The sequence below is a fragment of the Leopardus geoffroyi genome, chromosome C1 (assembly GCF_018350155.1).
Source record: "Leopardus geoffroyi isolate Oge1 chromosome C1, O.geoffroyi_Oge1_pat1.0, whole genome shotgun sequence".
Taxonomy (NCBI): domain Eukaryota; kingdom Metazoa; phylum Chordata; class Mammalia; order Carnivora; family Felidae; genus Leopardus; species Leopardus geoffroyi.
The window spans coordinates 8400455-8414555 of record NC_059328.1 but is presented as its reverse complement, the minus strand read 5'-3'; the positions used below and the strand labels follow the sequence as shown (position 1 = coordinate 8414555).

At 48.4% G+C, this 14101-nt stretch overlaps 1 protein-coding gene across 4 annotated transcripts in view; it reads right to left on the bottom strand.

The window, feature by feature from the left end:
- DISP3 (dispatched RND transporter family member 3) overlaps positions 1 to 14101 on the bottom strand; it is a 57983-nt gene that overhangs the window by 17575 nt on the left and 26307 nt on the right. For 3 of the 4 annotated variants that reach the window (XM_045475613.1, XM_045475616.1, XM_045475614.1), the window contains exons 4-11: positions 8355 to 8491; positions 7346 to 7480; positions 6881 to 7041; positions 5492 to 5631; positions 4382 to 4530; positions 3998 to 4159; positions 2843 to 3004; positions 530 to 643 (exon numbers count right to left, since the gene is read on the bottom strand). In XM_045475613.1, coding sequence (XP_045331569.1) covers positions 530 to 643; positions 2843 to 3004; positions 3998 to 4159; positions 4382 to 4530; positions 5492 to 5631; positions 6881 to 7041; positions 7346 to 7480; positions 8355 to 8491 — 1160 coding nt within the window. The remainder of the gene's footprint in view (positions 1 to 529; positions 644 to 2842; positions 3005 to 3997; positions 4160 to 4381; positions 4531 to 5491; positions 5632 to 6880; positions 7042 to 7345; positions 7481 to 8354; positions 8492 to 14101) is intronic. The other variant, XM_045475615.1, reaches the window with a different exon arrangement.

Below are 14101 nucleotides of genomic sequence, written 5' to 3'. Positions count from 1 at the left end.
AGGGAGTGACGGCGATGGTATGGATCGTGGTGACGAGGTGCAAGCAATGTGGGCGGTGCCACCCAGGGCGGGGCGCGGGCTGAGCGGTGGGGCCGGAGCTGGGAGTGACAGTGGTAGGCACAGAGGGGTGACGACAGCCAGGGGATGACAAGGACACACAAAACTGCCCCAGGGTGGGGGCTGATTCCTACACGTGTCCCAGCACCCCATCTGTGACAGAGACCCGGGCAGGGATGAGCCACCCTCCAGGGCTCAGGACACCCCTGTCCTCCCCCAGACACTCAGGGTGGATCTGGTGCACGGCAGGTTCCTAGGGCACCAGAGCCTGGCTGTGGTGCTGGCAGGAGGGGCCCTGAGGTCACCCCCCCCACAACCCAACCCCTCCTCAGTGACCCCAAGAACACAGACTGTTGTTCTCCCAGGAGACCCAGGGAATGAATGTCATCTATCTCCACAGGACCTCCACACCCCAGCATCAAGCAGGATCCCCCAGAGCCCCCACCCCAGCCAGAACACATGCCCCACTTACCCTGTGGGGTGGCCTCAGGCCGGCTGGCCCAGGAGACCCCTGAGCCCCGCTTCTTCTTCTCCAGGGACGTCCGGATGTTGTTCTGCAGGCTGTGGGGCTTCTCCTGGAACAGACCTGCCCCCCCACCACACATCATTAGGGACACAGGGCCTCCCTGGCTGAGCCTGGCAGGGGAGGGCAGAGACTGGGATGGATAACAGCCCCAGGGATGTGGGCCTCAGGGCTCTCAGCTTGGGGGGAGGGGTGTCAGGGGTCTGAAGGAAACAGGATGGAACTGAAAAAGTGCCAAATATCAAATTTGCAGGAATCTTTATTTAAAATTTTTTTGTTGTTTATTTTTTTTGAGAGAGAAAGACAGAGACACAGAGTTCTAGCAGGGGAGGGGCAGAGAGAGAGAGGGAGACACAGAATTCGAAGCAAGCTCCAGGCTCCGAGCTGTCAGCGCAGAGCCCGACGTGGGGGCTCGGGCTCCTGAACTGCGAGATCGTGACCTGAGCCAAAGTCGGATGCTTAACCGACTCAGCCACTCAGGCGCCCCTGATTTCGCAGGAATCTTAAGGCGAAAGAAAGGCACTTGTCAGCTCCACCCAGAGAAAGACACGCGGATGCATCCCCTCGTCCTCCTCGCCACGCCTCACGTCCCTGCTCTGGCAAACGGGGTGACCCCGAATCTCCAGAGGGTGGTGGAAGGACCAGACGGGGTGCTGCATCTCGTGCACTTGGCTACATGTCTGGTTCGTGATAAATGCTCAATTAGTGGGAACAATTAGAAAAGGAACGTCATCAACTAGCACAGATGACAGGGGACTGTCTCGTTTTGCCTCAACCACTGCGGATGAATTTTCTGTTTTCTTTGTTGTTTTCTAATGAGAGAAATTTGACACCTTCAAAGATGCAATCTTCACAATAATTCTAGAAGGTCGCTATCATTAACCCCGCTTGACAAAGGAGAAAGCGGAGGTTCAGGGAGGTGCCGTGACCCGCAAAGGAAGTGAGAGGCAGAGCCTCATTCAGATCCAGTCTCATTGGCCCTGCAAGCCCTTTTTGGGACAACATGAACAGGTCCCTCTGAGGGGCAGTTCAGAATGCTGAGAGCTACAAGGGGCTGGGGGCTGGACTTGGGCCGGCATCCTGGCCCTTCTCCAGATGATTCCAGGAGTTTCGGCACTATCCTGGGTTTTGCCCATCTGTGAAATGGTAGTGGATGTGGCTTTTTGACTCCGGGCCCTGAGGGATGGCAGGTGGCCTCAGAGCGGCAGTAGTAATGGAGTTTGATGCATGTGCCCGGGCGGGCAGGAGAGGAGCCGGGGATGTGGCGGGAGTGGGGGGGAGGGGGTTGGCTCCAATTTAGGAGGGGCTCTTCAGGCACCTCCCTGAGCCACACTCGATTATCATGCATTTGGCTAATGCCAATACCAAGGGGAAGGCCAGGTTAATACGGACACCGCCCTAACTAAACGAAGGCAATTAGAGCGGTCAGCGGATCCTCTCCTAGGAGCAGGAAGCACTTGCCCAAGCATCTTCTCCTTTGGTTCTAACCGTCTGGCCAACTTCCCCTGCCCCCAACCCAGACCTCAGGCTCTCCTCTGGACCAGACTACCTCTAAGGCGAGGAGACATCTTTAACTCACCTCTTTGCTCATCCCTGATACCACCTCCATCCCCAAATCCTATGGCTTTCACCTCCTAAAAACCTCGTGGCTCCGCTGCCCCCATAAGCACGCTGGCCTCAGGCCCACGATCTCAAGTTCAGATGAGGGCACCGGCCTCCTACCTGGTCTCCCAGCCAGCTTGCACCCTGGCCCTACCGTCCACGTCCACACAGCGCCCTCCATCACAGCCCTACTCTGCTCAAAACCCTCCACTGGCTCCCCCTGCCAATTAGAATAAAATGCAGACTCTTCACTCTAGCCCTCCAGACCCTGGCCCCTCCTACCTGGCTGGCCTTAGCTCCTGCGGCTGCCTCTCTCAGACTTGGCCCTGGTCTTGCCCACCTCTCTTCTCTTCTCTCTCGAGCTCCCCAGGTGCCCTGTTCTTCCTCCATCACAGCTCAGATCCACTATTACAACGCTGGCCCCTGGCAGGCGAATGAACTCCCTGAGTTCAGGAAGCCTGTCCTGCCCACTGCGGTCTCCCCAGCACCCAATAAATACCTGTTTCAGGAAACGCGGAAACACTCAGGCTCAGCGATTTGCTGAGGCTGCACGGTGACGGACAGCCTGGACACGTCACATCTCTCAGGCGGACAGTCTTGGAGACCCGAAACTCCAAAGAGAGCAGGGAGCCACAGGGGACACCCCGACGGAACTCTCACCTGAACAGGTGATGCACGATATGCCTTCAGCGCTCAGGTTGTACTTGAGATCCAGCAGCACCTGGATGTTGGTATCGGGCCGGAAGAGCAGGGGGGCCCGGCTGGCGGGGCGGAGCCGGCTGGCAAACACCAGGGACAGGATGAGGACGGAGACAAAGAGCCCTGCCAGGAGAGGATGCCGCGCTAGGTGGGGCCAGGGCGCAGGAGGCACCCACAGCCCCAGGTGAGAGCTGTTCCCTTTGTGCGGTGGCAGGGTGGGGCGGGGGCCCAAGGGAGCTGGCAGAGGTAGGGTGTGCTGGCCTGGGGGTGAAGCCTTGTCAGGGACCGGTCCTTGGTGGGGGGGGGGGGTCGGGGGGGATGGATGTTATTTGTGTCGTTTGGAGATCAGGCTATAAGCTGCCATCTCAGACTCCTGGATGAGAATCGGCCACTACCTTAGGGCACTTAACAGTTGATAAAGAGCTGGCACACGCGCTTGGTTATACACAACCTTAAATACTGTCAATCGTTATCATAACAGCAGCACTCAATGTTTCTTGAGCAGTTACTGCACCCCACACACCCGGCTGAGTTCTCTACTTGCCCCACGACTGCCTTGTTAGATACATACTGTTCTTTTTTTTAAGTTTATTTATTTATTTTCGAGACAGAGAGAGAGAGAGAGAGAGAGAGAGAGAGAGAGAATCCCAAGCAGGCTCCACGCTGTCAGTGCAGAGCCCGACGTGCTGCTCCATCCAACTCAGGAACCGTGAGATCACGACCTGAGCTGAGATCAAGAGTCAGATGCTTAACCAGTTGGGCCACCCAGGCACCCCTAGATAGATGCTATTCTCCTCCTCAGAAACAGGATAGGAAAGTGAGGCTCAGGCTGACTCACGGCTCAGCCTTACTGGCTGGTCACCCAGTTGGTGACTGACTGGTCTGACAGGGTGGTCTGACTCTGGAGCCCAAGCATTGAGGGCTCTGCTCTCCCGCCCAGCATGATGACTGGTGGGTAGTAGGTGCTCAATAAACAACAGCTGTTGTGGGACCGGCTCCATTCTACACAGGAAGGGGGGAGGCCCAGAGAGTGAGACACTAACCCAGGTTCGTTTGCAGGAGGGGGCTGGGATCCCACCGCAAGACACAGGGGAAGGAGGGTGGAGAGCCACTTACCCACGATCACCCAGCGGCTCTTGACGGCTGACCACAGAGCCCAGTGATACAGCAACTCCTGCAGCTGGGCAATGAGCTGGCCCTGGCTGCCCCTGTCGGGTGCTGGCTGTAGGCTCTCCGGGGGCACAGACACCAGGGACACGTCTCCCAGCTCCAGCGACACTGCCAGGCAGAACAGCAGCCCATCAGAGGCTTGGCCCAGACACCCATCAAAGCCCACCCGCATCCCCGCCCTCCCTAGGGAAGCCCAAATGCTCATGGGGGATCCCCAAGGGCCAACAGGATCTGCCTGTCCTCAAATCACTTCGTCGAAAGTGACCTCCCTGACAGACACAGCCCCGGGTCCCGCCAGGGTCAGCAGGGCAGGCCTGTGCCGGAACTCACCTGGCTCCTCCTCCACATTCAGCAAGGGGATGTCATCATCGAGGTAGGGCATGGGGCCCTGGGTGGGGCTGCCCCCAGCCCGCTCGGGGGCGGCAAACACGTCCCCGGGGAGGTGCAGGGAGCTCTTGCGGCCACACTTCTGGTGGCAGCTACGGACAGAGTCGGGGAGAGGGGTGAGCCCCGAGGGCCCCGGGTGTGCCAAGAGGGTGGGGCAAGCCCCCCTCACCCCCCCCCCCCCGCACCGCCCACCACTGGAGCCTGGGCTTCAGGCTGCTGCGGACATTTTCCGAGGACATGCGTCATAGACTCCCAGGAGCCTGTTGCCTGGTTCCTTCCCGGTGCCATCTGACCCCCAGACCCTCGGTGCCCCCCTTCCTCTGGACAAAGGGTGACAGCAGCCATGACCCAGGGAGAGGGACCCCCGCCCTGGTGTGCCCTGCCCCAAGTCCAGAGCCCCTGTCATTCCCAGCACCCAAGCCCAGCCAGCCACCCAGGCAAGACCCCATGTGGCCTCCCCCGCTCTCCCTCCTTGCCCCACCACTCGGGCCGCGAGACCCCAACCCCCCGACCTCTGGCAGAACCATGGCCCTGACCCGTTCATGTCTGCACACAGCTCACTGTGTCTAAATATGTTTCTCCACTGAGAGGAGAAGCCTGGGGACATTTAGTATGGCACCTGGGCATGGGGTCTGGTCAGATTACGAGGTTTTAATCTCAGCTCTGCTGCCTACTGAATGGGTGAGCTTGAGAATGTCACCCACCCTCTCTCAGCCCTTGTTTCCTTGTGGGTAAGACTGGCAAAACAAGGGAACCCAGCTCCGAGGGTCCCAGGGACAGGGAGGCGGTGGGAATAAGGTCTTGTGCAAAAGCGCTCTGCCCACTTCCCGGCAGGGAGCAGGTAATCACAAATGGTGACTATCAGGGAGGGTTCTCTTCTCCTTCCTTGGTCCCCCAGTAGCACCCAGCATAGAACTGGGCATACAGAAGGTGCTCAATAAAGGATCACAGAGCTTATAGAAGAGAAGGTGGTATGCTGAGTGGCCCCAGAGGACACGCCCCCTTCCCCTCCCCCCCCCCCCCCCCCCCCCGTGCCTCTGCCCACCTGCTCACCTGGTCTGGCAGGCACTCTCCAGCGGTGCCATGTAAAGGCTCCAGATGCCCAGGGCAGCAGGCATGGTGAACAGCACAGCCAGCCAGCAGCAGGACACGATGAGAGACATGAACAGGCCAAAGTCATGGACGGCCGGGATCTGGCAATGGAGAGGCAAGGGTGGGATGTGAGGCTGGTCAGGCCTGGAGCCCAGGGAGTCTGAGACCCTGCAGCTGGACCACCTCCAGAACGAGACGGGATGAGGAGGCTCAGGCTGCCAGGCTGCCAGCCACGGGAACTAGGACATCAAAAGGCAAGGGCTGGTGTCAGGGGACCCAGCAGGGGAGGGACACTCCCAGCTCTCGGTCGGAGGCTGGTGTCCATGCTGCAGCCCACTGGCCACAGTGGTGCCTGACTTGGAGCAGGTGCTCAATAGCAGTCATTCCAGGAGCGACTGACGATCAGAGGAAGACAGCCCGTTAGACACCAGGCCGTGTGTTAATGAGGGTAAGGAAGAGAATGTTCACATATGTTCCTGGGGCTGAGGAACAACGGGTGTGCTCCAGGGTGTCCAGGGACCCTCACAGGGATGTGGCGCTCAGAAGAAAACTGTAACCAACAGCAGACAAGCCTTCACTGTTTGTGAAAAACTTGGGACAATCATCTCCTTTTAGTCTCTGAATAAGCTACACAGGAGGGAAGTGAGGCTCAGAGAGGTCTGGAGGTCACGTGGCCCATCACAAAGGTGGAACTAGAGCCCAGCTCTGCCTGTGTTCTGGATGCAGTTCTCTAGCACAGCCTGGATAATCCCAAAGCATCTAGTGGTTTCTCGATGGGACACCCGGCCCAGGTCATTAAATGTTTTGAAGGCTCAGGTGGGCTCACTGCCTTTCAGGTTCTGTCAGCACCAAGGCCCTGGCCCCAACACAGACCCTTCTCCTGAGCCCAACTCAGAGGCCTGAAGGAGCATGGGGCCAGGGGAGAGGGACGTCAGCGAGAGGGGTGTCAATGCAGTGTGAAGCCAGTGGTTGGAAAGAGCTCTGGATGCAGGGTCAGGGGACTTGATAGGCCACCACTTACCAGCTGTGTGACCTTGGGGAAGTTGCTCTACCTCTCTGGGCCTCAGTTTCTGTATTTGGAAAATAAGGATGTAATTGTACCTTCGTCCTATGTCTTGAAAACTAAATGTGGAAGAGCTTTGGAAATTGCCACATACCCTTCAGGGCAGAGGTTGGATGACTACCATTTGTTAAGTTCTGGTAATGGTGACTAGTAGCCAGAATGGTGTCTAGGGACATGGCAAGTGCCTTGAGGCAAAAGCTATGTGGGGCATGTGGGAGGAGCAGAGTCCAGGGCTCGTGGTGCGGGGGAAGGAAGAGACGGGGCCAGGGACAAAGGCAGTCTCGCACCTGGGAGAAGACATTAGCTGCATAGGCAGCGGCCGTGGTCAGGGAGGTGAAGAAGGTGGCCTTTCCTGCCGTCTGGATGGTGTGGATCATCCGCAGCTGTGGGTCTTCCAGGTGGGTAGCCTGGCGGTAGGTGTTGATGAATACAAAGACATCGTCCACACCTATGGGAGGGAGTCCCAGGCCAGCAGGGGCAGGCTCAGGATCATTTTGCTATATCCAGAATCAGGCCCAAGCTGGGCCTAGCCCAATCCTGAGTCTGCCCCAAGAGGTCAGGCTTCAGGGGAGTCCTGCTTCTCAGTCTGGAGGTTGGAAAGACCCATCCAACTTTGGCTCTACCCACTTGAAATCCAAGCCCTGCCCTCCATTCTCCCTGCCCTCCCCAGCCCCTGTCTCCAGAACGAGGCCCCTGTTTCCAAATCTTGGTCTCCTTTCCACCTTTCCCACCATGCCACAGAAGCAACTCACCAATGCCCACTATCACAAAAGCAGCCACCCCGTTGAGGATGCCCAGGTACTGGATTCCAAAGACCACATGGTACAGGAAGAGAGCCACCAGGCAGCTGAGGCCGATGCTGGCAATCCCGAAAAAGGACAGGAACACTGGGCAGGGCAAGAGGGGATACAGTGGGAGGATCCAGCAGGACACACACCCTTCAGGGACACAGCTGGGTCCTGTGGTAGCCCTGCACTACCCTGGGTGTGCCCTGCACAGTTCTCATGCCCAGAAAGAAGGGGCCAGGCAGGAGCCCGAGTGGCAGAGGAAGCCATCTGAGTAGGTGGTTCATAGGCCCTCATCTTTGCAGAACCTACCTCAATCGCTAGTAGGGAATTATTTTATGTTTAACATCTGTCACCCCAGTAGACTAGAGGTTCCATGGGGGTAGGAAATGTGTTTGTGATGTTCACCACTGTATCCCTGGCATCTCAGAGCATCTGACACATAGTTGGTGTCTAATTAGTATTTGTTACATGGACGAATGAGTGTCTTTTCCATTTGTGAAGGTATTACTAATCTGTTGTTCATCTGGGCAATAGAGAGTACCCACTGTATATGCAGTGAGAAGCAGTCAGGGTACATGGAAAGATGATGCTGTTAAAGTGACCTTGGGGACAGAAGGGCAGCTGCACTGGGACTGTAAAACAGGCTACAGAATAATCCATAAAGAAGGGTCCAGTACTCCAGACTCCCCAAAACCAAATTTTTAGCAAGAAAATGATGGTCAAAGGGCAAAAGGTTAACCATGTGAGGTCCCAGGAGCAGGGGCCCTCAGGTATGGCCCAAGCTGCCTCTGGACCTCAGTCCACCTGCCTGGGGTTGAAAGGTGATTTCTGAGCACCCTTCCCCAGAATCCTTTGACACAATGGATTTGAGATGATTTCTGGCATTCTGGAGAAGGCAGGCTTTGGCCAGACAGGAGCACACAGGAAGGAGAGAAAGGGGCAGGCTCCTGCTGGGCCTTCCAAGGAGGCCTACCTGAGCAGGAGGTGAGAATGTAGACGAGGGCAGCGATACAACTGCTGCTGATGAAGGCCAGGAGCATGTCATTGTTGAAGGTTCTGCGCACCTCGTAATCAAAGAGGTCTGTCCCCCCATACAGAACCTGGACTTTGCTGGAAGGGGAGAGGAAAGACAGAAGTGGGTTGTACTGTTGATACTTGGAAGAGGAACAGGAGCTACCCACCTCCACAGGGCTCTTTACCTTGGCTCCATGTTAAATCACCTGGGGGCTTCCAAAACTCCTGATGCCCAGGCCGTACTCTAGACAAATTAAACCAGAATTTCTGGGGTGGGGCTGAGTCATCAGTATTTAAAAATCTCCCAGGTGATTCAAACGTACAGTCAAGGTTGAGACCCTGCTCAACACAGATAATAATCAATTATAGTCAAATACTACATCATCTCCCAATTCTCAATTATTCACTGCAAAATTCTAAATTCAAACCAGCTTCCACTTATGCAGTTTTACACTGCTATTCCGTGTGCACTTAACACAAGCTATTCTTCATAATAACAAAAATGTTAACCGAGCTGGTCAAGTAGAGTTTTAAAATACAAACAGGAGTGATATCTGCTTCTGGACACGATGCAGTGATAAGATGAAATCTAGATTTACCCTCCCCATAAAACTAACAAAAAAATAAGAGAAACTATATAAAACAAGAATCTGGACATGAGACAACACAGGATGATGATTCTTGAGAGATGAGAAACAAAATGGGCCCTATGGTTATCCTGACTAATGGCCTTGAGAGTTGCTGGGTCTCAGTGTAACCTTATACATGGGTTATGGGGTTCTCCAAAGGAGGCTGAAATTTTTCCAAACTTGATGGAAAACTATAAACCCACTGATTTAAGAAGCTCGAGCAACAAACTCCAAGTACAAAAAAAAAAAAAAAAGAAATGAAATGACAACAATGCACATCATAACCAAATTTTTTCAAAACCAGTGACCAAAAGAAAGTCTTAAAAGCAGGCTGAGGAAAAGGCACATCACATACAGAAGGACAAAAATAAGAGAGACTTCTCATCAGAAACAAGTGCTAGTGAGACAATAATGGAGCAGCATCTTTTACCTATTGGGAAAAACATCGACCCAGAATTCTATACCCAGCAAAAATATACTTCAAAAGCAAAGGCAAAATAAAGACTTTTTCATTTTTTATTTTATTTTAATTTTAAAGCTTATTTATCTTGAGAGAGACAGAGACAGCATGAGCAGAAGAGGGGCAGAGAGAGAGAGGGAGAATCCCAAGCCTGATGTGGGGCTTGAACTCATGAAACCATGAGACCATGACCTAAGCTGAAACCAAGAGTTGGCCACTTAACCAACTGAGCCACCCAGGCGCCCCAGTAATACATGAAAGCAGAAGGAATTAATCTCCAGGATCCCTGCACTATAAGAGATGTTAAAGTAAATCCTTCAGGTACAAAGAGAATAACAGATGGAAATATGGATCTATACAAAGGAATAAAATGGATTAAAAATGGTAATGACATGAACAAATATAAAATATTTTCTTATTGCTTATTTAAGTTTCTTTATAAGATAATTGACCACTTGAGCAAAAATAACAATGTAGTGTGGTGTTGATAACACACATGAAAATAAAATACATGAGAACAATACATAGAGGCTGGGAGGAAAGAAATGGTAGCATACTACTGGAAGTGTCTTACACTATACACAAAGTGGTAAAACGTCATCTGAAGGTAGCCTGTGATAATCTAAGATTATATACTATAAACCCTAAGCAACCATTAAAATAAATAAAAAGTTATAGCTAAAAGACTAACAAATGAGGGGCACCTGGGTGGCTCAGTCAGTTAAGTGTCCTACTTCGACTCAGGTCATGATCTCGTGGTTCATGAGTTTGAGCTCTGCATTGGGCTCTGTGCTGACAGCTCAGAGCCTTGAGCCTGCTTCAGATTCTGTGTCTTCCTACCTCTTTGCCCTTCCTCTGCTTGCTCTCTGTCTCTCAAAAATAATTAAATGTTAAAAAAACTTTAAGAAAAGACCAACAACGGAAATAAAACATAATAATAAAAAAACATGGAATCAGTCCAGAAGAAGGCAAAAGAAAAGGGGAACAAAGATAGACTTAAGTCTAGCCATATTAATAACTGCATTACCTATAAATGGTCTAAACACCCCAATTAAAAGGCAGAGACAGACTAGATTTTAAAAAAAGCAAGACCTAGAAGCTTACAAGAAACCCACTTTAAGTATAGAAACAAATAGGTTAAAATAATTTAAAAAAGAAAAATATATGACATGCTAACTCAAATCAAAAGGAAGCTGGAATGGTTATATTAATAACAAATGAAATAAATTTCAGAGCGAAGAATATTACTAGGGATAAAGAAGACAATTTCAAAATGATAAAGCGTTTGATTCATCAAGACAACACAATCAACCAACTTGACCTGACAGGTATTTATTAAACACCCCACTCATCAACAGCAGAATATGTATTCTTTTTAAGTGTACAAGGGAACATTTAGTAAGACAGACCACAATCTGGACCATAAAACAAGACTCACTAAATTTAAAAGGACTGAAGTCATACAAAGTATGTTCTCTGACCACAAATGAATTAAATTAAAAATCAGCCACAAAATGATATCTGGAAAATTCCCAAATATTTGGAAACTAAATAACATACTTTTAAATAACACACAGGTCAAAAAAGAGATCAAAGGGGAAATAGAAAGTATTTTGAACTGAATGAAAATGAAAACACAACATGTGAAAATCTGTGGGATATGCTAAAACAGTACCAAAAGGGAATTTATAGCAATAAATACCTGTATTGGAGAAGAAGAAACATTTCAAGTTAATGGCCTCAGCTTCTACTTCAAAAAAGTAGAACAAGATAAAAATTACATGTAAAGTAGGCAGACAAAAGGAAATAACAAAGATCAGAGAAGCTAATGAAATACAAAACAAAACCAATAGAAAAAAAATCAGAGAAATCTAAAGCTAGTTCTTTGAGAAGATTAAAAAAAATGTGATAAACCTCTAGTCAGAATGATCATGAAAAAAGAGAAAATACACAAGAAAGATGTGACATCACTAGTTTTACAGATATTTAAAAGACAGTAAAGGAATATTATGAACCACTTCCTACCAACAAATTTGACAACTTAAATGAAATGGACAGATTTAATGTTAGACTCAAAACTACCAAAGCTCATGCAGGAAGCAATAGATAACTTTAATAGCCCTATCTATGTATATTAAAAAATTCTTCCCATAAAGAAAATTTCAGGCCCAGACAGTTTTATTGATGAATTCTATCACATATTTAAGGAAGAAAGAATACTAGTTCTATGCAAACTCTCCAGAAAACTAAAGAGAAGAGAATACTTTCCAACTCATTCTATAATAGCAGAATTACCCTGATACCAAAATAGGACAAATACATTACAAGGAAACTACAGCCCAATATCTATGTTGAACATATTGTGCCCATGAACACAAAATACAAACAGAATACAAAATACAAAATAGAATCTAACACTATATAAAAAAGAAACTGTATCATGACCAAGAGCTGGGGGGGCTTGGGTTGCCCCAGGAATGTAAGCTTGGCTTAACATTAAAAACTCAATCAATGTTATTCACTACATTAAACTAAAAAAGAAAAATTGTATGATCTCTCTTTAGACACAGAAAAAACATTTGAAAAATTCAACATTCATTATTGATTTAAAAAAAAAAAAGCCACCAGCAAATTAGGGATAGAGGGAGCCTTTTTAACCTGATTAAGGACATCTACAAAACCCTACGTACTTTTGTTTAGGAATAAGACAAGAATGTCCTCTCTCATTACTTTTATTCAACCTTATACTGGAGGTTCTAGCTAGTGCAATCAGCCAAGAAAGAAAAATAAAAGGCATCTAACTTGGAAAGGAAGAAGTAAAACTGTTTTTATTAGCAGAAGATATAATTAACTATGTAAAAAATCTAATGTAATTTACCAAAAAACTTCTAGAACTACTAAGGGAGATTAGCAAGGTTACAGGATACAAAATCAATTATATTACTATATACTAGTAATGAGCAATTGAAAATTAAAATTAAGAAAATAATACCATTTACAACAGCATAAAAACATGAAATAGGGATACATCTGACAAAAGATGTATATACTACATTCATGGGTAAGAAGACTCAATATTGTTAAGATGTCAGTTCTCAAATTGATTTATGGATTCAGCACAACCATAATCAAGATCCCAGCAGACATTTTTTTTTCCTGGAGAAACAGACAAGTGAATTCTAAAATTCAAATAGAAATGCAAAGGACCTAAAATAACTAAAATAACTGTAAAAAAGAATAAAGTTGGGAGGCTTAACAGATATGGTATAAAGACAAGATATGGTATAAAGCTACCATAATTAAGGCAGTGTGGTATTCATGTGCAAATAAATAAACAGATTGATGGAACAGAACAGAGAGTCCAGAAATTAACTTATATATCTATGAACAATAGATTTTTGTCCTAGGTGCAAAGGCAATCTTTGTTGAAGGAATAATCCTTTTGACAGGTGATGTTTGAACAATTGGATATCTGTATAAAAATATGTGGCATCTTGGGGTGCCTGAGTGGCTCAGTTGGTTAAGCAACCGACTTCAGCTCAGGTCATGATTTCACAGTTTGTGAGTTTGAGCCCCGTGTTGGGCTCTGTGCTGACAGCTCAGAGCGTGGAGCTCACTTCGGATTCTGTGTCTCCCTCTGTCTGCCCCTCCCTTTCTTGTGCTCTGTCTCTTACTCTGTCTCAAAAATAAATAAATGTTTAAAAAAAATTTTAAAATGTGGCATCTCCATACACTGGGTTACTCCTCAGCATCTAAAAATAATAAGCTATCAATGCCTGCAATAACATGGATAGAACTTAAAGTAATTAGGCTGAAAGGGGTCAACCAAAAGAGTGCATACTATATGATGCCATGGATATAAAATTCTAGAAAATGAAAACCAGTATGTAGTAATAGAAAACAGAAAGTGGTGCCTGGGGTAGGGGTGGAGAGGCAAGAAGAGGCAGGATGGACTCATTAGCCAGGGGACATGAGGAAACTTTTGGGGGTGATGGATATGTTCACTATCTTGACTATGGTGAAGGTTTCATGGTATATACATGTGTCAAAACTAATCAAACTGTAAACTTTAAGTATGTGCAGTTGGTTGTATGTCAATTACATCTCAATAAAGCTGTTTTTAAAAACAAATAGAACACTTAAAAGTAAAATAGAAAAGATCTCTGAATTATCTAATATTTAAGTTATATAGATCAATTGATCTTTCATTAGAGTGGACAACTGAAAATTCAAACAATTTTTTAATGTTTATTTGTTTTTGAGAGAGAGAGAGAGAGAGAGAGAGAGAGAATGAGAGTGCACAACTGGAGGAGGGGCAGATAGAGAGGGAGACAGAGGATCTGCAGCAGATCTGTGCTGACAGCAGAGTGCCTGATGCAGGGCTTGAACTCATGAACCATGACCTGACTCCAAGTTGGACTCTTAACCGACTGAGCTACTCAGGAGCCCCAAGTAATTGTTATTCATTCTACTCATTCATTCATACAGCATTTATACAGTGCCTTCTAAGTTCCAGGTCCTATTTTAGTTGCTGGCTATAAAAAGACACAGGCCCCAATTTTCACTCTCAGGTATAAAGGAATAGTTCATGGAAGACAAGTATTCCTGCCAAGAACT